This window comes from Bos javanicus, chromosome 19 (genome assembly GCF_032452875.1).
Source record: "Bos javanicus breed banteng chromosome 19, ARS-OSU_banteng_1.0, whole genome shotgun sequence".
In the NCBI taxonomy this organism is placed as follows: domain Eukaryota; kingdom Metazoa; phylum Chordata; class Mammalia; order Artiodactyla; family Bovidae; genus Bos; species Bos javanicus.
The window spans coordinates 15,583,961-15,606,751 of record NC_083886.1 but is presented as its reverse complement, the minus strand read 5'-3'; the positions used below and the strand labels follow the sequence as shown (position 1 = coordinate 15,606,751).

Sequence of the window (22,791 nt, the reverse complement as noted above, 5' to 3'; positions counted from 1 at the left end):
CTGGCCCTTACATGATGCCGGGCTTGGAGCACTGGCTGCTGGTCTCATAATAGTCGTCCACAAGTTTGCGTGGGATCTGCCGGGAGACGAAGGAGAAGCAGCAGTCGGTCGGGGTGTTGGTACTAACTGTGAGAGAGGGGACAGACCGTGGTAAGTCCTTGTTCACGGGGAGAGGCAGCCAGCGGCCCCTCGAGGGTCAGGAGACCTGCAGGAGGCAGTGCGGGGGGCGGGGGCGGGGGAATCCAGGAGGAAGTGGTGTTATTTCAACTGGATTCCAGAGGAGACCAAAGGCTACACTGGGAGCCCACTGGACACAGATTCCAGCTTTTGTCAGAATCCCACCTGGGCCTCATTTTCCCAGGAATCCATAAAATGGGCTTCCCTGCCACTGTCTCTCAGAGCCAGAGAATAGAATTGCTAAAAACCACCCTGGGAAGGAAAGTTCTGCTCAGGAAATAGTGTCTGAAGTCTCTCTGAAGCTCTCTACTTAAGGGCGAAAGACCTCAGGTGAAAGACCCCGGCCAAGAGTTGGGGACAGGCCTCACAGGTGGCAGAGCAGGTGTGGGCAGAGAGGGCCGCGGTGAGCAGCAGGACAGCCAGGGCGGCCCCGGGGATCTCCATGATGCTGGGCGGGTGAGAGAGTCAGGTGGGCCCAGTGGAGCTGGACTCGAGACTTGAAGCTGCAGCCTCCTGCTGGGGTCTGGGCTGTGTCCTCTCTTTATAGGCAGCCTTGGGACACTAGAGGACGGAAACTTGTGGAGACCGAGGCGGGGGGTGTATTTTTTGTCACGGCGTTGGTATCATGCTGTGAGTGGCAGAAGCCAGCAAAGCTTCGGGTCACCACAAGGGCTCAGCATATTTGCAGGAGCGCTCGTGTTGCTTACTTGATGGGGAAATGCTTTCCCCAGTGAGAGGAGGTGAGAGGCTGGTGTGACCCTGTGACAAGATTGTGTGGTGCTTTCTCACAAGGGCAGATCTGTACACCAAGCATCTCCCCACAGAGCTGAACCTTCTGGGACCCACCCCCAGCTGTCCCGACAACACAGCTCTGACCTAGACGATAATACCACGGAGTCTTGAGAAGCCCCCCAACCCAAGCTAAAAGCACATCCTGGGTGGGGACAGATCTGAGGAATACTCAGCTGCAGAAGGGGCCGGAGTGAGGCTGGCCTTTCAGACTTTGGCTCATTCCTCAAACATTGTACCTTAAGCTTTTGATTGCGAGGCATCCATTTCAAAGATATCCATCTTGAATAAGCACATCCCCCGATACAGAATTAGATGATGGGCCAGGCTGCCCTACACATGGAGTTCCCCTTTTAGAAAGTTCTGGATGACCTAGATAACTGACCATTTGAGTGGCTTCCCTTTTCCCTTCCACACTTTCTCTCTTATCTTTTAAATTCACCAATAAAGAGTGAACCTGTAATACTCTGGTCACCCCACCCTCACCCCAATAAAGGCAGAGCCCCAGGTCTGAGCCCTCTCCCTCTGAGACCTCACTGTGCAGCCGCAGCCGTGCTGTCTACCCTCTGGAACTCCAAGTAACAAACCTTGTCTTTCAAAGTCCCCTGATGGTTATTGAGGTTCGTCTTACACTAATAATAAGAACCTTAATGGCCCATCCAGCTTGAACACTGGCTCCAGCTGGGGAAATATCTGTGGGGCCCCCACAAAAAGTACAGTCCGGTCAAATTCCTGCAGACATCACCATCAACAGGCTGACGGACACAGAATAGCTAGTCCCTTGTTTGGAGAAAGAAATGGCAAACCACTTCAACATTCTTGCCTTGAGAACCCCATGAACAGTACGAGAAGGCATAAAGATATGACACTGAAAGGTGAACCCCTTAGGTTGGTAGGTGCCCAAAGTGCTGGAGAAGAGCAGAGAAATAACTCCAGAAGGAATGAAGAGGCTAAGCCAAAGTGGAAACGACACCCAATTGTGGATGTGTCTGATGGTGAAAGTCTGATGCTGTAGAGAACAATATTGCATAGGAACCTGGAATGTTAGGTCCATGAATCAAGGTAAATCAGAAGTGGTCAAACAGTTAGAACTGGACATGGAACAGACTGGTTCCAAATAGGAAAAGGAGTACGTAAAGTCTGTATATTGTCACCCTGCTTATTTAACTTATATGCAGAGTACATCATGAGAAATGCTGGGCGGGAAGAAGCACAAGCTGGAATCAAGATGGCCAGGAGAAATATCAATAACCTCAGATATGCAGATGACACCACCCTTATGGCAGAAAGTGAAGAGGAACTAAAAAGCCTCCTGATGAAAGTGAAAGAGGAGAGTGAAAAAGTTGGCTTAAAGCTCAACATTCAGAAAATGAAGATCATGGCATCTGGTCCCATTATTTCATGGAACATAGATGGGGAAACAGTGGAAATAGTGACTATTTTTCTGGGCTCCTAAATCACTGCAGATGGTGATTGCAGCCATGAAATTAAAAGATGCTTACTCCTTGGAAGGAAAGTTGTGACCAACCTAAACAGCATATTCAAAAGCAGAGACATTACTTTGCCAACAAAGGTCCAACTAGTCAAGGCTATGGTTTTTCCAGTGGTCATGTATGGATGAGAGAGTTGGACTCTGAAGAAAGCTGAGCGCCGAAGAATTGATGCTTTTGAACTGTGGTGTTGGAGAAGACTCTTGAGAGTCCCTTGGACTGCAAGGAGATCCAACCAGTCCATCCTAAAGGATATCAGTCCTGGGTGTTCATTGGAAGGACTGATGCTGAAACTGAAACTCCCATACTTTGGCGACCCCATGTGAAGAGTTGACTCATTGGAAAAGACCCTGATGTTGGGAGGGATTAGGGGCAGGAGGAGAAGGGGACGACACAGGATGAGATGGCTGGATGGCATCACCAACTCGATGGACACGAGTTTGGGTGGACTCTGGGAGTTGGTGATGGACAGGGAGGCCTGGCATGCTGCGATTCATGGGGTCTCAAAGAATCGGACACGACTGAGCTACTGAACTGTACTGAACTGAACTGAAAAAGGAGATGCCAAGAGTGAACATCGACGTTTTAGGAATCAGTAAACTAAAATGGATGGGAATAGGTGAATTTAATTCAGATGATCATTACATCTACCACTGTGGGCAAGAATCCCTGAGAGGAAATGGAGTAGCCCTCATAGTCAACAAAAGAGTCCAAAAGGTAGTACTTGCGTTTCAAAAATGACAGAGTGATCTCGGTTCATTTCCAAAGAAAACCATTCAATATCACAGTAATCCAAGTCTATGTCCCAACCACTAATGCTAAAGAAGCTGAAGTTGAGCAGTTCTATGAAGACCTACAAGACCTTCTAGCTGGGCTAATTGGGAGCTAATATGATGACCCTTAAACTGTTGCTACCCTTTAAACAGAAAAACTCTGCCAGAGATCTATCTTATGGACATAAGCACAATGATGAGGTCATCTGTATAACAGCTTATTTATAACAATTAAAAGATGCTGCTGCTGCTAAGTCGCTTCAGTCGTGTCTGACTCTGTGCGACCCCAGAGATGGCAGCCCACCAGGCTCCCCCGTCCCTGGGGTTCTCCAGGCAAGAACACTGGAGTGGGTTGCCATTTCCTTCTCCAGTGCATGAAAGTGAAAAGTGAAAGTAAAGTCTCTCAGTCGTGTCCGACTCCTAGCGACCCATGGACTGCAGCCCACCAGGCTCCTCCATCCATGGGATTTTCCAGGCAAGAGTACTGGAGTGGGGTGCCATTGCCTTCTCCAAATTAAAAGATCACTTACAACTAAATATGATAACAAATTCACCTCTTGTAGTAATAATTTGCCCTTAGAAACTGTGGAGGTAAATAAATTTTAGAGGAAGTCCTTGCTATTAAAGAATCCTAGAACATTTCCTGTTTCCTTATTGTAAAGTCAAGGCATTTCCAGGGTTCAATGACATCATTAACGACTCTTCTGAAAATATCTCCCTTCAACAGTTTGTTGGCTTTTCTTCTTTGGGCTTGTCACCTCCTGGTGGGGAAATAGTTGCTGCTATTCAGCCATCACATCTTCTCAAAAAGTCTCATCCACTGCATAAGAGGGAGTCTCACAGGAGTGGAGAGAAAGTAATGTTGCTAGTGTTTTAAATTGCAATTGGGCTTTTTTTAAATCATAATTGGTAATGTTGACTATAGAATACTCTCAAAAGTAGTTAAAGCTGATTTTAAATATATATAAAATGCAGAAAAGAATAGAGAATTGTTTCACTTCTGAAAGTTGGGTAGGCAGCGTGGCAAATGCAAGTGAGGATGTGGAGCTGGGGTTGGGGGTGGTGTTCATCTACATTCTTCCTGTCTTATTCTGGCATAAATGAACTCAGGCACAATCTGAATAAAATGTCTTTCCCTAAAGGTAGGAAAAGTTCTATTATCCAAACCTAATGACTATTAACGGAGAAGACAGTGGCACCCCACTCCAGTACTCTTGCCTGGAAAAGCCCATGGATGGAGGAGTCTGGTAGGCTGCAGTCCATGGGGTCACACAGAGTCAGACACGACTGAGCGACTTCACTTTCACTTTTCACTTTCATGCATTGGAGAAGGAAATGGCAACCCACTCCAGTGTTCTTGCCTGGAGAATCCCAGGGATGGGGGAGCCTGGTCGGCTGCCGTTTATGGGGTCGCACAGAGTCGGACACGACTGAAGTGACTTAGCAAATGACTATTAATTTGGCTTATTTCTTTCAAGTGTATTTTCTCCTAGGCTTATGATAGTTCCATTTACTTATTTGCTTTTTATCTCTTTTTACCATGTATGTGGGAAAGGGAAGGGACATAATTGTAGCCATGATATGAATGCAAATTTTTATTTTTCTTATTTACACTTAACAGTACAAGACGTTTCCAACTCATTCCAGTATTTTTAAGAGCTGCCTAATTTCCTCATCCATCAGCCTAGCGTATTAATATTGTCATCCACTACTGTAGCACATTTGGACTGTTTTCAATTTTTAATTGCTATAAATATGCTTCACCAAATATCTATATGCATAAACCTTTTTCAACAAATGAGGTTTTTTCCCCATAGGATATTTTCCGAGCTGTAGACTTTCTGGGCCAAAAAATAAGGACATTTAGGACTCCTGCTTTATAGAGACACCCCATGACTAATGTGCATTCATTTATATACCCAACTGTTAAACAAGATTTTAATGGCATATTGTAGGGACTGGTGAATGTTTGATGAATGAAACAGTGATTTAAAAGCCAGATTTATCTATCACATCAAATCTGTCATGTCCCAGACTTCCCCAATTTCATTCTGTCCATCTGAGTTTTGATCCAACACAGCTCAGGCTACTGAAGACTCTACAGCATCAGTAGATATGTCACAGTCAAAACACCTGTGAAGAACATTAGAAACGTCTGCTCTGAGAAACGCAAAAGGGAATGGTATGATCCATAAAGCTCTGTTCGTGGTAGAAGACCAGCTAAGCTTGGTCCCTTAGTGACGGCAACTCCTGGCTCCCCCACCTCCTTGTTCATGAATCATTTCCTCAGAAGTGGTCTGAGCAACATGATGTCATGGTCCTTTTCACCCAGGATGCGGTTTCCAGTGGGACTTGTGTGCTCAGAGTGCTGTGACATTACCCGTAGGTGTCACCCTCTGTGATCGGAACAGCTGTAGCAGAGCATCAGATCTGCTCTGTGGGAGGAACTATTAATCTGTAGATCTTTCCATGTCCTTACGGCTCTGACACTAACATCATCTCACTGGCCAAAACCTTTCCAGCCGATCAGCCCCAACAAATGAGCAACTGGGCTCTTCTTGGATGCTCTGAACCTCTGTGTGACCCCAGGGACCCCAACATGTGCAACTCATAACAAGACACCATGCAGCAACTTCCCCTCTGATCACGCCCAGCCTCCAGCTTCTCATGCTCTAGAGTTGCCTATAAAGGGACAAGGATACAGGATGGACTCCCGAAGGATGGAGGCAGCAGCACTTGCCCCATTCTATCTTGGCTTTGCCCTCTTCCTGCCTATCACTGATGAGTTCCCATGCTGCTCTGGTCAACCATCTCTTCACTACATCCCTCAGCTCATGAGTTTTGTCTGTATCACAAGACTCTCATCCTTCCTTTCTCTTAGAATTGTTTCTTAATGCTCTGGATGGATGTCTAAACCACATCACTTAAACTCTATGGTTGAGATTTCTCACATGAAAGCAAAGAACTTCACAGAAGGTTTTAAAACATTCTGAGCTATTTCCCAAACTTCTCAGGAAGTTTTAACTATCTTGTCTCTGGATCTGGTAGACCCATTGTTAGTGGGGAAAATTGAGGTCTAACGCATTCACTACTACCACTAAGTCGCTTCAATCGTGTCCGACTCTGTGTGACCCCATAGACGGCAGCCCACCAGGCTCCCCCATCCCTGGGACTCTCCAGGCAAGAACACTGGAGTGGGTTGCCATTTCCTTCTCCGATGCATGAAAGTGAAAAGTGAAAGTGAAGTCGCTCAGTCGTGTCCAACTCTTTGCAACCCCATGGACTGCAGCCTACCAGGCTCCTCCATCCATGGGATTTTCCAGGCAAGAGTACTGGAGTGGGGTGCCATTGCCTTCTCCGGCATTCACTAATAAGATGCAAATGCCAGGTCCAGTTGGTTCCTAGGATGAACAAAATGACAGAGTCCCTTGGCTCTCTCAAGGAGCTCCAGCCTTTGGGTGATGTACAGAAGGTGGCATCTTGCTGGCGATTGTCTCTGTGGACAGGATGAATTTCCCTAAAAGAGATGGAACAAGGGCTCCCTGACCCAATAGCTATATTCGCTGAAGAGGGAGACAGACACTGAGAACAAGATAGGCAGAGATTCAAAACAGTAATTCACGGTCAAGAAGAAATGCTTAATTTACTTGGTTCATTTTGTGCTCTACTCCGCAGCCCTGAGCACTAACATCACCAACTTGTGGCCAGCCACCCTCCAAGGAGGGAAGAAATTGATCTGGCTTTTCTGGGGCTCTTGATTGCCACTTCCTCATGGTTAGGGCAGACACCTCACAGCCTGCTGTTTCTCTCATTTCTCTCCAGATCTGTCAAAAATTTGTCGATGATCATGTGTTCTTATCCTGGTGTAATATCAGAATCATTCCTCCTTCCTAGTGAAAGGCCGGGCTTGTGGAGAAGAGACAGCCCATGGGACATGGGGTGAGGAGTGGATCGGCATATAAAGTAGGTTTATTTCTTTCTGTTTTTCTCTTCTTCCCAGGATTGCATTTTTTGCATCTTGCTTATTCATATGTAATATTAAAAATCAAGTCTTTCCATGTCATTCTATTTGTTTAAGAGGCTGGCATTAGGCTCTTAAACATTAACCACTATGCCAGTCCAGCAATGTAGACTATATAGTTGGCTATCAATTATATGATCATAGATAAACTACCACAAAAAAACCACTGTCCTTAAAATTTTCCCCATTTGTGAGTTAATTTACATAAAATAGGTTCTGAAAAATAGAATTTCTGGATCAAAGAGTATGGCCATTTTTACAGCTGCTGACCCTCCTTAAGCGTTAAATCCAGACTTGTAGGTCTATGGTGAGTATTCAACAAATAGACAAATTACTGGAAAGATAATCTTGAGTTTCACCGTCCTTCTACCTCCAGGCTTTCCAATTCCGTTCTTTCCATCTAGGGCGTGGTTAAGCTTGGCTTATCCTTTTTGGTGTTTTTTGCATGTCCCGTTTATACAGTTAGGACAATTGTGGGAGTCCATCAGGGCGTCCTGCTCTGTGGAAGAAGGCTTTGATCATTCACTTCAGAGAGAAATCTGTCACATGGAAAGGAAATAGCTAAGCCTGATCCCTGCTCTGTGTACTGTGCTTCATTGCTCAGTCGTGTCTGATTCTTTGTGACCCCATGGACTGTAGCCTGCCAGGCTCCACTGTCCATGGGGTCTTCTTGGCAAGATATTGGAGGAACACTTGGTTGCCATGCCCTCCTCCAGGAGATCTTCCCAATCCAGGGATCGAGCCCAGGTCTCCCACACTGCAGGCAAATTCTTTGTCATCTGAACCACCAGGGAAGCCCAAGCTGATCCCTGGGTGATGCCAACTCCTGGCCCCACATCTGGAGAAACAATTTCCTCATAAGTCAGTTCAGCTCAGTTCAGTCTCTTAGTCATGTCCAACTCTTTGCAACCCCATGGACTGCAGCAAGCCAGGCTTCCCTGTCCATCACCAACTCCTGGAGCTTGCTCAAACTCATGTTCTTTGAGTCAGTGATGCCATACAACCATCTCATCCTCTGTCATCCCCTTCTCCTCCTGCCTTCAATCTTTCCAAGCATCAGGGTCTTTTCCAAGGAGTCAGTTCTTTGCATCAGGTGGCCAAAGTATTGGAGCTTCAGCTTCAACATCAGTTCTTCCAATGAATGTTCAGGACTGATTTCCTTTAGGATTGACTGGTTGGATCTCCCTGCAGTCCAAGAGACTCTCAAGAGTCTTCTCTAAAACCACAGTTCAAAAGTATCAATTCTTCAGCGCTCAGTTTTCTTTATAGTCCAACTCTCACATCCATACATGACTACTGGAAAAACCATAGCTTTGACTAAACAGATCTTTGTTGGCAAAGTAATGTCTCTGCTTTTTAATATGCTGTCTAGGTTGATCATAGCTTTTCTTCCAAGGAGCAAGTGTCTTTTAATTTCATGGCTGCCATCACCATCTGCAGTGATTTTGGAGCCCAAGAAAATAAAGTCGGTCACTGTTTCCATTGTTTTTCCATCTATTTGCCATGGAGTGATGGGACCAGATGCCGTGATCCTTGTTTTTTGAATGTTGAGTTTTAAGCCAACTCTTTCACTCTTCTCTTTCCTCATAAGGAACTAAGCAAATTGGCAACTGAACAATTCTTATGTGCACCCTAAACCTCTCTGGTAACTAAGGGATTTACATGCATGGTCTATTCTTCAAAATCACTGTGTTGTGTGTACTCTGATTATCTCCCTTTGACAAATGAGAAAACAGAGTTTCAGTGAGATTGTCCAAGGTCACACAATTGGTAATGTTGTGATCAAAACTGCAGACTAGAGCAAGCCCCACACTCTTAATTAAACACTAGTAATTTGTTCCTCAGTGTTCCACATGAAGCAGATTTACCAGGAATGTAGAATTCTCGGTCAAGAGACAACCTACCTCAGCAAGTCAGAAGTAAGGAATTGTTGCTTAAAGACCCCAGAAAGGATGTTCTTGCTGTCAGTCACTAAGTTGTGTCCGACTCTTTGCGACCCCATGGACTGCAGCACGCCAGGCTTCCTTGTCCTTAACTACCTCCCAGAGTTTGCTCAAACCCATGTCCTTCAAGTTGGTGATGCCATCCAACCCTCTCTTCCTCTGTCATCCCCTTTTCCTCTTGCCTTCAATCTGTTCCAGCATCAGGGTCTTTTCCAATGAGTCGGCTCGTCACATCAGGAGCTTCAGCATCAGTCCTTCCAATGAATATTGAGAACTGGTTTCCTTTATGATTGAATGGTTTGATCTCCTCGCAGTCCAGGGGACTCTCAAGAGTCTTACCCAGCTCCTCAGTTTAAAAGCATCAATTCTTTGGCCCTCAGCTTTCTTTATAGCTCAACTCTCACATCCATACATGGCTACTGGAAAAACCATAGTTTTGACTATATGGACCTTTGTTGGCAAAGTGATGTCTCTGCTTTTTAGTATGCTATCTAGGTTTGTCATAGCTTTTCTTCCAAGGAGCATGCATCTTTTAATTTTAAGGCTACAGTCACCATCTACAGTGATTTTGGAGCCCAAGTACTGTTTCTACTTTTTATCCATCTATTTGCCATGAAGTGATGGGACTGGATGCCATGATCTTGGTATTTTGAATTTTGAGTTTTAAGTCAGCTTTTCCACTCTCCTCTTTCACCCTCATCAAGAGGCTCTCTCTATCCAGAGATGATAGAAATCCAGAAATTTGAGCCTGGCAGTGCAGTCTCTTCTAGATTGAGGATGTTTGCAATTCAGAAGAGGTGGCTGAGAAGATGAACTGAACCTTTCACAGCCTTTCTCAGCTGGAGGAAAACAAAGTCCAGTGCTGCCCAAGTGAAGGGACTGCAAGAAACCATCCTCTGTCTGGGCTTATAGGAGGGAAAGTAAATGAGAAGAAAACCATTCCTTGAACAAAGTGGAGGCCAGGCCCCATCACCCGGGTGGTTTAGAAAATCTCAAACTCTAAAACATTTTTAAACAAGATCCCAGATGCTGATGCCACAAATGCCTTGAGAAGAAGCTTGAGCTTTTTGGTGAGGAACTGGAAACTACCATGAGTATTGTTGCAAATTTGTAAAAGTAAAAATACAAATTTTGGGTCCAAAAAATGCAAAAACTGAAATAAAACCTCGGAGTAGACTAAACTCAACTGAAGAAATATTGGTCAAGTTCAAACATACCAAAATGAACCAAAGGGAAACATGTGAATGAAAAATACAAAAGAGTGGATAAGAGCACATAGAGAATAGAGCAGGGCATCTATTTGGTTAATTAACCATCTAGTTAATTAGAATCTCAAAATAAGAGGAAAGAGAGAATGAGACAGCAAACAGATCTGAAGAGATAATGGCTAACAGTTTTACAAAATGGTGAGAGATGTAATTCTGAAGATTCAAGGTCAGAGGGCATTATCCCCATTGCTATCAATGGGCCAAGTTTTGTATCAGCCACTCCTACCCTCAGTACTAGCTGGAAAAGGAGAAATACCGCTGATGCTGGTCCCTGTCTCACCAGCCAGTCCTGACGGCTTTGATGAATAATGCGTTTTCTGGAACTTTTCATAGAATATAATCTGGAGGATCTTTCAGCCTCACATGGTTTATCTACTCCGTCATGCCCACTTCCATAGTCATTTTTATCCCTTTCTTCTCCACCTGTCATGGCAATTCAAGTATTTTAACTTCACTCAGCATGAGCCATTGCCTTCTCCGGCATTCTGGAGATTTCCTGGCTGCAAAATCGCACTAACCTCTGCGATCCTTGCCAGGAAGTTATAGCCTATATCCAGAAAGAGTGCCCCCAAGTCAATAAGTTCCTCCTAATCCATTCTTGTGTTCCAGCTTCCTTGATCAGTTTAGTTCAGTTCAGTCGCACAACCGTGTCTGACTTTGTGACGCCATGAATTGTAGCACGCCAGGCGTCCCTATCCATCACCAACTCCTGGAGCTTGCTCAAACTCATGTCCATTGAGTTGGTGATGCCATCCAACCATTTTGTCCTCTGTCGTCCACTTCTCCTTCTGCCTTCAATTTTTCCCAGCATCAAGGTCTTTTCCAATGAGTCAGTTCTTTGCATCAGGTGGCCAAAGTATTGGAGCTTCAGCTTCAACATCAGTCCTTCTAATGAATGATCAGGACTGATTTCCTTTAGGATTGACTGGTTGGATCTCCTTGCAGTCCAAGGGACTCTCAAGAGTCTTCTCCAACACCACAGTTCAAAAGCATCAATTCTTTGGCACTCAGCTTTTTTTATGGTCCACCTCTCACATCCATATATGACTACTGGAAAAACCATAGCTTTGACTAGACAGACCTTTGTTGGCAAAGTAATATTTCTGCCTTTTAATATGCTGTCTAGGTTGGTCATAGATTTCTTTTAAGGAGCAAGCGTCTTTTAATTTCATGGCTGCCATCACCATCTGCAGTGATTTTGGAGCCCAAGAAAACAAAGTCTGTCACTGTTTCCATTGTTTCCCCATCTATTTGCCATGAAGTGATGGGCCCAGATGCTATGATATTTGCTTTTCAAATGTTGAGTTTTAAACCAGCTTTTTCACTCTCCTCTTTCACTTTCATCAAGGGAGTCTTTACTCCCTCTTTGTTTTCTGCCATAAGGGTGATGTTATCTGCATATCTGAGGTTATTGATATTTATCCTGGCAATCTTGACTCCTGCTTGTGCTTCGTCTTTGATCAAATCACCCTCAAAATCCAGACCCAAGTTTCTCTCCCAGCTCAGGCTGGTACATGCTTGCTAAATTTTGTTGTTTCTTTGGAGTATAGTCTCTTTCGCCCTTATCAGAAATATAATTTACTGACATGAAATATATGGAATATATGAATGGTCTTATATCTATTAAGGAATTATTTCTATTAAGTAATTTAAGTCCTCCTCCCTACCAAAATTCTCATAGCCTTCAAAAGCAAATTCTAGCAAAAATTTATAGAAGGGATAATGGAGAAAGAATAAACTTTTTAAGAAATGGTACCAAAGTAAGTGGACATCTATAAACCAAAAACAAACAAAAAAACAAACAAAACCAAGAAAACTTGACCTTAATTTCATACCTTACCCCCAAAAAATAACTCAAAATACATCATGAACCTAAACTTAAAACAAAAAATGACAAAACTTTTTGGAAAAAAAAAAAATAAGAGCAACATCTTCTAGACCTAAGACGAGGAAAAAAAGTTCTAAAATTTGATACCCAAAGCACAACCCATAAAAGGAAAAATTGATAAAATTGGAGCACATCAATTTTAAAGTTTTGCTCTTCAAAAGACTTATTTGACAAAGCTCTTGTATTTGGAATATATAAAGAACTTTCAAAATTCAACCTTAAACAAATGAATGAACAATTCAATTAAAAAATGGACCAAACTCATGAACAGATATTTCAGGGAAGAGTACATACAGATGGCCAATAAGCAATGGTACTGTGACTGTATTTTTTTTAATTCTTTTTTTTTTTTCTTAAGATATAGACTGAAGTAGGCAGAATAACGACCCTTCTCTCAGAGGCCATGTCCTAATCACTGTAACCTGTGAATATGTTACATTACACAGAAAAGAGGGATCAAGATAGACAACTGATTTTGAAATAGGGAGATTATCCTGGATTATCTGCATGACCCAGTGTCATTATCAGGATTCTCATAAGGGTAGCAAGACTGTCAGTGTCTGAGTGATGCAATGTGAGAAAGATTTGACTGTCCATTGCTGGCTACAGATAAGGAATGTGGCACAACCTCTAGAAGTCAAAAAAAAGACAAGAAAATGGATCTTCCCTTAGAGCCTCCAAAAAAGGAAGGCAGATACCTTGATTTCAACCCGGTAGAGACCCATTTCAGACTTCTGACCTCCAGAAAGGTAAGAGAATACATCTGTGTTGTTTTAGGCCATTAAGATTGAGGTTCATTTGTTACAGCAAAAAAAGAAGCTAATACAACTGAAGCACTGTGCTGAACACCTGAAACTTACATGATATTGTAAATCAACTATATTAAATTAAAATTTTTAAATAAATAAAAAATAAGAAGCTTATAGACACATTTACAGATAAAATGATACTATAGTGATTTTAAAACATGGCCATGATTTCTTTGACACTCCTCCCAAGAAGAGGCAGGGATCTAGGTCCCCTCTCCTTGAATCTGATCAGGCTTGTGACAGCTTTGACCAACAGGTTATGATGCAAGAGATACAATAGGACTTCTGTGACTAAGTCATAAAAAGCCAGGCAGATTCTTCCTTATTCACCTGGAACACTCATCTTTGACCCCTAAGACTGCCGTCTAGAAGGGCCATATGTACACAGCTCCAGTGAAATTCCCAGCCCAGGCACCGCATGTGACTGAAGAAGCCATCTTAGAAGTGGATCTGCCAGCCCAGATGGTGAGGGCTATTTCTGACCTGGACCGCTGGTGGCATCATCGCTGATATCACATCTGTGTGGTCAGATCAGTTGTGAAAGAACATCAGCACCTTCTGCTCTGTGGGGAGCAGCAGTTAGCACACACTTCACAGATCTATCTGTCCTGGAAGGAAGCCTGCTGCAATACCAGCTTCTGGCCACCCTCTAACTAGGAAATCATTTCTTCAGAAAGACCTCAAAGAACAAGCAATTTCATCAGAAGTATTTCCAACCAATGGAGAAACTGAGATATTCATGCAGATACTCTGAACATCCCTCTGTTAACCAAAGGGTGTTGACAGCCCTGGGTTGTGCAACTGACACCATGACACCAACACTGTGATTAAAATATTCCCCTCCAGTCACCCCCAGTTCCCGTCTTCAATGCTTTTTTGACTTTCCAAAAAAGGAATAGTAAATAAGATGGATTCCATGAACTTGAGAGGGGTCATCCACCCCATCTCGTTAAGGGCAAGATCCTATGTCTAAGCAATTCTTGGTGAGAAATCCTTTCTTGGCACTTTGAAAAGGAAGTGTTCACTGAAAGTCAGCATGGGTGAAGCTAGGGCAAGTGAAACCGGACTAACTCCACTTCCATCTCTGGCAGCAGTGGACATCTGAGGAAATGTGAGCTGGAAAAAGTTGTGAACAAAGGCTCTGATCTCTAGCATTTAACAAAAGTAACCCAGAACCAGCTGGAAAAACAGTAAAGTTCAGGAAACTCACGTACAGTCTATTGTGGGCTGGCATATTATCCTTTGCGCTAGTGTAAAAACAAAAACAGCAACTTTACCCCCTACTTCAAATCTCTTGGAGCCTTAATCCTCCTCAAGACCCCTCTCTTACTCCAACTCTTCTTTTTTAAGTAGATAAGTAGGGTCAGTTATGCAAGAATAAAGCTTGAGGATACGCATGCATGCTGCTTACGAAAGCACGGAAGGCAGATACCTGAGTGTTACCAGGAACTTAGATTCAAGCATCCAGAAGCTGGCACAGGGACGCAAGCGATGAGGTGAATGAATCAGCTTCTCCCCTCCTCCTGCCCACGTGTGTCCCCCACCTCCCCCACATCTGATGCTCTGCTTACCAAGGGACAAAGGCCAGTGTCGGCCACCTGCCCCTTCCTGGTGCACACCCAGGAGCCCACAGTCAGCAGGGAGGACAAAGACAGCCATCAGAGGCATCCACTACATGCACCTCCATCTCTCTGAACTTAAAAAGAACCGGGAGAGGCCCTGCTCCCCGCTGGGCTCTGGTTTGCTGGGAGAAATCAGGCAGCTCAGACCCTCTCCATCCACCTACAGGGGGGAGACTGAAGTCTCAGGGGGAGGAATCCACGGTCTTCTCTTCCTGTTTTCCCTTAAAGCAACTGACAAGAGCTCTTGTTACATCCACCCACTTGTTCTCCAGGATGCAGCTACCTTCAGGGCCCACATGGACGAAAGGGAAAGTAAACTGTCGAGTGACCAGACAGAAAGGACCTGGACAATGGCCCTCACCTCCCTTCTCTTCAGTCACCTGCTCGCCTATTCCTCAAATGTCCCAAACCTATTTCCACCTCTAAGTCTTGGCCTTGCTGTTCGCACTCCCAGGACAAACCTCCCCTGATCTTTGCAAGCCCAGCTCCTCCTCAACAAGCCAGTCCCAGCTGAAACGACAGCCCCCCTGAAGAGGTTCCCCTAACTGGCTTACTAAGTAACCTTCACTCAACCTTCAGGCTCCATCGCAACACCTTGGCTCATTCTCTTCCTAGCTTATACCTCCATCTCCCTCTCCGTTGCTTGTCTGATTCCCCTCTGGAATTTGAGCACCTGAAGAGCAAAAGCCTTGCTTTTCTTGTCTGCTGCTGTATCCTCAAGTTCTAGAAAGTGCCTGGAACACAGTAGCAGTTCAATAAACATAGGTTAAAAAAATTAAATTAGAAAATAATTTTAAAAATTAAAAATAAAGTAACATTAAAAAAAAAAAAAAAAACTACTGAATGAATGAACCTCAGCCCTAAGGAAGGTCTCAATATGGGCACATAAGTAAAATTTCACTCACTTAGATTGTTAGGGTACATATGCAATGGGGTAGGACCTATGGTTCTTGTCCCCCATATCTTCTACCTGCCATTTGTCTGTGGAAAAACTTTTGCCAAAGAATAAGTTTAAAGAAGTAAGAGTATGCAGAAACAAAGGAAAACAGTCACAGGAGACTATGTAATAATAGTGTGTTCATTAAGCATAGTCAAGGACCTTTAGCTCCTTCTCAAGGGCCATAGATAATATTATGATCCATATCCTGTGAGTTGTCTTTTATTAATAGATGCTGAAACTCTCACGAGGTGGAAGACGTGACCTACGTGATGACCAGACTGTAGCTGTGACATAAGCTGCCACAATTCTGAGAACCAGACTCAACCCTGGAACTGAAGATTAACAGTATGTAAAATAATCAAGATGACGCAGGTCAGACCCCTGAGGACAATTTCAAAATGACTGTCGGAGCTGCCTGTGCTATTTCTGCATGTATCTGCCTTCCTCTGTCTATAAAAGCTCTTGTTCACTGATTATCAGTGGTGGGGAGGTGGCCTTTGAACAGACATCCATTCTTGCTGGTTGCTGGCATCCGAAACAAAGCAAATTTTGCTTTTCACCAACCTGGCCTCTTCATTGGCTTTTGAGTGGTGAGCAGCTGGACCTCACTGTCGGTAACACAAACACCTTTCAGTAAGCATGCAAATCTCTAAAAGCTTAACAAAATTACCCAAAAGGTCCCATAGCTTGTAAGTGGTGAATTCCTGGGCTTGAAACAATGCCTCTGACTAGATCAAAAGTTCCTGCTCTTTGCATAAGAACAGGGGGTTGACTTTTTTCCTATTAATAGGGGACATTTTCTTTGCAAACAAACTGGAACCTTACTATGTAAAACTGATAAAAACACAGATACTTAACACCACGAGATATCACCCCACACCATTAGTATGGCTACTCTCAAAGATACAGAAAATAACAAATGTTAGTGAGAATGTGGAGGAATTGGAACTCTTGTACAATGTTGATGGGGATATAAAATGATGCCATGCCTGTCGAACAGTGTGGTAGTTCCTGAAAAAATTTAAAATGCATTTACCATATGACCCAACAGTCCCAGTTCTGGGTGTATAGGCTAAAAAAATTGAAAACAGGGGGAAGAAGGAGAGAGTGGGATGTATGGAGAGAGTAACATGGAAACTTACATTACCATATGTAAAATAGATAGCCAGTGAGAATTTGCTGTATGACTCAGGGAACTCAAACCAGGGCTCTGTAACAACCTAGAGGGGTGGGATGGGGAGGATGGTGGGAGAGAGGGTCAAGAGGGAGGGGACATATGTATACCTATGGCTGATTCATGTTGATGTTTGGCAGAAACCAACACAGTTCTGTAAAGCAATTATCCTTCAATTAAAAAATGAATACATTCAAAATTTTAAAAAATTGAAAACAGGATATTAAAGAGATATTTGTATGGCCACATTCATAGCAACATTTATTTACAATAGTTAAAATGTGGAAGCATCCCGTGTCCATGAACAGATGGATGGACATGCAAAACATGGTATATAGACAGTGCAGTAATATTCAGGCTTAGAAAGGAAATTCTGACATGTGCTCCAAAATGGACCACCTTGAAGACACTGTACTAAGAGAAAAAAAGCCAGTCACCAAGAGACTAACTCTGTATGATTCCACTCATGTGTGAGATACCTAGAATAGTCAAATTCATGGAAACAGAAAGTAGAATAGTGATTGCCAGTGGCTTGCGGAGGGAGAATGAGAAGTCACTGTTGAATGGAATAGAGTTTCTGTTTTGCAAGATGAAAAAAGTTCTGTGGATGGATGGGGGTAGGCTGCACAACGTATGAATGTACTTAACACCACTGAATGTACACCACTGAACTGTACCCTTAGAAATGTTTATGATGGCAAATTCTACATTACATGTATTGTAATCACAATGAAAAGAAATGGGAAAAAAAAAACCACACAGGTGCCTGATCTGAATTTGGTGGGATTGGACATGGGGACAGTCACCCCTGCCTGACCTCCTAGCAGGATAAGCAATCATCCCTGTGTTAGCATTGAAAGCTCCACATCCCAGGAACCTCCTTGGTCCCAGGCACCCAGGATGGTTGGCACCTTCCATCTCGGTCACTAAATCATCCTGGCATCCTGAGCATGGCCCCTGCAGCACACACTTAGGGTGACAAGACAACAATTGTATTCTGTGGACAACATTGCCCTGCCTCTGGGTCCCCCAGCTCAGTCCAGAAGAAACTGTCCCTCAGTCTTGTCCTGGAGGCTGGCCTGGCTGAGCAGAGAGCCTGGGCCCCTGCCTGGGTAGCTAAGGGTCTGATGAAGCTCCCTGGGCTGGGCAGGGGGGAGGGCCCTTCTGTTCCATGTAGGTGAAGGTTTCCAGTCCACCCTGGCTGGTGAGGCCCAGCCATCCCAGGAACCCCCTGGACCCTGCTCCCCACCAGCCCCCATCAGGCCTGGACCTTGTGCTCGGGATGAACCCTGCATTCACCCCAACATCTGTCTCCAGCATTGGGCTGGAGCTGCTGATCCTGAGACAGTCACCCGGCCTCTAAGCTCATGGTCCACACCTGAGGTCAGGCTCACTGAGGGGGCTTAACCAGGGTCCCAGGGGAGACCAGGAGAGGGAGGGCTGTTTCTGACACAGTTCCTGGTCTCCAGGCCTCCTTGACCACCACCCTCAAGACATCAGCCAAATGTGAAAGCCAGGGTCACTCTCTGCCTTCCTCTTTTCTTTGTCTAAATTGACTGAGTTCTCATATTTTAGGTATGCCATTGGTCACAGGGCTTCCCAGGTGGCACAGTTGGTAAATAATCTGCCTGTTTTCTTTCTTTTACAAGTGGTTGACCAGTTTTCCCAGCACCACATGTTAAAGAGATTGTCTTTCCTCCATTGTATATTCTTGCCTCCTTTGTCGAAGATAAGGTGTCCATAGGTGCATGGATTTATCTCTCAGCTTTCTATTTTGTTCCATTGATCTATCAAGATCTATCAGTATGGTACATCAAGACAGTACCATACTGTCTTGATGACTGTAGCTTTGTAGTAGAGCCTGAAGTCAGGCAGGTTGATTCCTCCAGTTTCATTTTTCTTTCTCAAGATTGCTTTGGCTATTCAAGGTTTTTTGTATTTCCATACAAATTGTGAAATTATTTGTTCTAGTTCTGTGAAAAATACCATTGGTAGCTTGATAGGGATTGCATTGAATCTATAGATTGCTTTGGGTAGTATACTCATTTTTACTATATTGATTCTTCCAATCCATGAACATGGTATATTTCTCCATCTGTTTGTGTCCTCTTTGATTTCTTTTATCAGTGTTTTATAGTTTTCTATACATAGGTCTTTTGTTTCTTTAGGTAGATATATTCCTAAGTATTTTATTCTTTTTGTTGCAGTGGTGAATGGGATTGTTTCCTTAATTTCTCTTTCTGTTTTCTCATTGTTGGTATTCATGTCACTGTATGGCAAAACCACTACAATATTGTAAAGTAATTAGCTTCCAATTAAAATAAATAAATTTATATTAAAAAGAAAAAGAAAAAAATCCACCTGCCAGTTCAGGAGACATAAGAGATGGTTCAATCCCTGGATCAGGAAGATCCCCTGGTTGAGGAAATGGCAACCCACTCCAGTATTCTTGCCTAGAAGATTCCATGGACAGAGAAGCCTGATGGGCTACAGTCCACGGGGTCACAGAGCACATGCACTGCACAGCAGCATTGATTACAACTCCAAGGAATCAAAACTGCCATGCAATCTCAAATTTTTGTATGTTTTGACTTCCTGAGCAGCAAATAAAGGAGGCTCAGAGCCCAGCTTTCAAGGAGCCAGAAAATGCAGTAGTCCTCAGCCCAGCCTTGTTCCTGTCGCTGGTCGGCACCCAGAACGATGAGGTTCAGCCTGGCTACCCTGGCCTTCCTCCTCACTCTTGCCGTCCTGCACTCGGAGGCTAATTAAGGTGAGACCTGCTACTCTCACTGCTCTGAACAAAGAGAACACAGGGGCTGGAGACTGAAGGTGGGGGTGGGCAGGGTGCGGGGCTGCAGTGAGGAGCTGTGGGTGGTCTAGAAAACATGGTCTGGGGTTCCTGCAAAACAGCATCTTTCCCTAGGGTGTCTCCCTATTTCTGGTTGAGGCTCACTTCTCCCTCCCCTGGGGTGGGGAAAACCTGCATCTGAAAACAGCCTTCCTGGCCTTTGGTCCCCAGCCTCGAGAAGCTGACCCAGAGCCCTCCAGGTGTCTGCTCAGCTGCCTCCAGGCAGGAGCAGAGTCTGGGCGAGAGGAACCCACAAAGGATCACACTCTCTTCGTTTGACCATCTTTGGATGGTTGCCAACATTGAAAAACTGGTAACATTAAAAATCCCTATTGCCCATTTCTTTCACAAATATGGAAGACCAAGCAGACATGAGCCCAAGTTTCCACAAGCTCACCTCCAAATGGGACTGAGGTGGAGGTGCTGTCCCCTTAGACAGGGGGCGCTGCCCAGGCCTCAGGGTCCCCACTGCCTGCCACACCCAGCTGTGGTCTGCATGGTCTCAGGGGACTTTGAGCCTGAGACACGCGGGTCAGCTTCCCTCCTCTCCCTGCAAGACCTGTCCAGTGTGTACACAGCACAGAGCCATGTAGGAGCTCTCGGTAAATACCTGTGCTACAGGAAGAGCAGGCAGGGCTAAACCCCAGTGTCCTGATCCCCAGCTCACTGCCCTCAACAGGCCTGCTTGGCCCTCTGCAGAGGGCTGGAGCCAGGGGAGAAGACAGCACAGAGGGACCTGGGAGGAGGCTTCCCAGGAAACAACTCTCCTGAGATGAATGTCAACCAAAATCGAAGACTGAACAACACTCCACGCAAGGACTATCATTTGACACCCTACTATGTCAAATGGCATATTTGACAGCTATTTTCCAGGAATTTTGACTGCAAAAGAGCTTTTCACTGCTTTCCAATAATTTCAGTTATTGTCATATGACTTCTCATCTGCAAATGGGATCAGTGATAACTTCTCAAAGGGTGATTGTGAGGAAGGGAGATGAGCCACCTCAGGAACTAAGCCAGGAACCAGGCCTGTAGTGGAGTCTCAGCGCACATGTTCGTCGACTCACGAGGGGGTTATCTCCCAATAAACGCACCGGAAATGGAAAATACCGGAATTTGAAAATGCATATAATGCACCTAACCTCCCAGCACCGTAGCTTAGCCTCGCCCATCTCAAAGGCACTCAGAACTCACCTTAGCCGACAGTCAGGGAACATCATCCAACACAGGCCTATTTTATGATGGAATGCTGTCTAACACAGGTAATGTTTTTGAACACTGTACTGAAAATGACCCACAGAATGGTTGTCTGGGTACAGAGTGGTGGTAAGTGCGTCAGTGTTGACCTGGTGACCCCATGCCCAACCTGGAGATGCAGCTGCTCTGCCCAGCAGCATGAGAGAGGATCTATCCCGTATATACATAAAAAGATGACTCTGTGCCACTCGCTCAGGCAACACGCTGGAATGCACTGGGGGCAGAAGCAGATCATCTCTCCCTCTGGGAGCCTGGGTCTGGAAACTCTGCTCTGGCCAGCTTGTGACCTTCTGTGTCTTGTCTAGTTTTCCTGACCCACAGCTTCCTCATCTGTTCCGTGGGGATAATAAGGCCTTTATTGCACAAAACAATCATCAGTATAAATATCAGTTTGCACAGTAATTGCCCTAAGGCTACTATTTGCCATTTTAAGGACAAAGGTTCAAAAAGGGTAGGTGTCCTGCCTGGAGTGACAGAGCTTTCAGGAGAAGAAACAAGGACTAATGGAGCTTTCCTGCCTCCTAGCCAAGGCCCTGCTCCTCTGAGCCGAGCAAACCTCCCACTTTTAACAGTCCCCGCCACTGCCAGACCTGTAAGGGAGGGTCCTCTCAGATGCAGGGGAACAGTCCCGCCCTGCTGTGGCCCACCCTAGGCATCCACTAACACCTTCATGTGGGAAATTATATTTCTCAGGAAATTATATGCTTTTTTCTAAATTACAAGTCCCCCCAAAACTCAGTAGAGCAATTGGGAAAATGGGAAAAAGTATTCTAATTTTCTGATAGAATTAGCATGACACTCAACAGAGAGATGTTACTGACTTAAAGGAATTTGCTGACATCAAGAACAAAAGCGGTAAGTTAAGATTCAAGGTTCAAGGCTAAGATCAGCATGTGGAGCGACTGGGAGCAGTTAGGGGAGAGGTCATCCCCATCTGGTAGCTTGAGACCATTGCACTGGTAAAAGTGTGAGTTCAAAGCTAAGAAATGCTAATGAGTTTGTAAAACTCATATACTTTCACAATCATAGAAGTGGTGTTTCAAGAAAGAACAAGTTGGGAGAAGCAAATTATGTCCTTAACTGGGCAACTCCAGCTGTGATTCTTGCTCAGAGATGTGGGTATTATGTTATTTGAATAATAATGTTCACTGACATTGCCCATAACGTTCAATTGCCCAGGGTTTGAATAATTGCTGAAGGTGATATGATAGTTCTTTATAAATGCTTTGACAGAAGAAATACACAGAGTCAATGTGTAAATGTCACAGAATACTAGGACGTGACAGCAGAAACATTGGCTAACTTTTCTGTAAAATTTAAATTTGCCAAAGCAACACCAATTTGAAAGGAGAAACTAAATTCAGGACAAGCAGACATGTCCATCGTTAAAATAGGAAATTAGATTATATGAAGCATTTAGTATTCAAACTCCAACTTGAAAATGCATTTAGACATTCTTTCAACAATTTGGCTAACCCAATATGGAAAAAATGTTCTATGTCTGAAATATTTGAAGCTAAACAAAGGTAAGTAAAGACTGCAAATAGCTTGCACCTAACGTTTCCTGTGTTTTATTTTGTTTGTTTAGGGTTTTTTGTTTGCTGTATTCATTTGGCTGCATTAGATCTTCATTTCAGCATGTGGGATCTAGTTCCTTGACTAGGGATCGAACCTGGGCCCCATTGGCAGTGTGGCATCTTAACCACTGAATCACCAGAGAAGTCTCAATGCTTCCTATGTTTAAAATTTTTACTTTTGAATGATAAATTTTAAATCTTTTAAATATCAAATA

The 22,791-nt window shown here is 44.2% G+C and overlaps 1 protein-coding gene across 1 annotated transcript in view; it reads right to left on the bottom strand.

Moving 5' to 3' along the window:
* LOC133231770 (C-C motif chemokine 3-like) overlaps window positions 1-22,791 on the bottom strand; it is a 36,176-nt gene that overhangs the window by 878 nt on the left and 12,507 nt on the right. Inside the window, exon 3 of the mRNA XM_061390330.1 lies at window positions 12-126. Coding sequence (XP_061246314.1) covers window positions 12-126 — 115 coding nt within the window. The remainder of the gene's footprint in view (window positions 1-11; window positions 127-22,791) is intronic.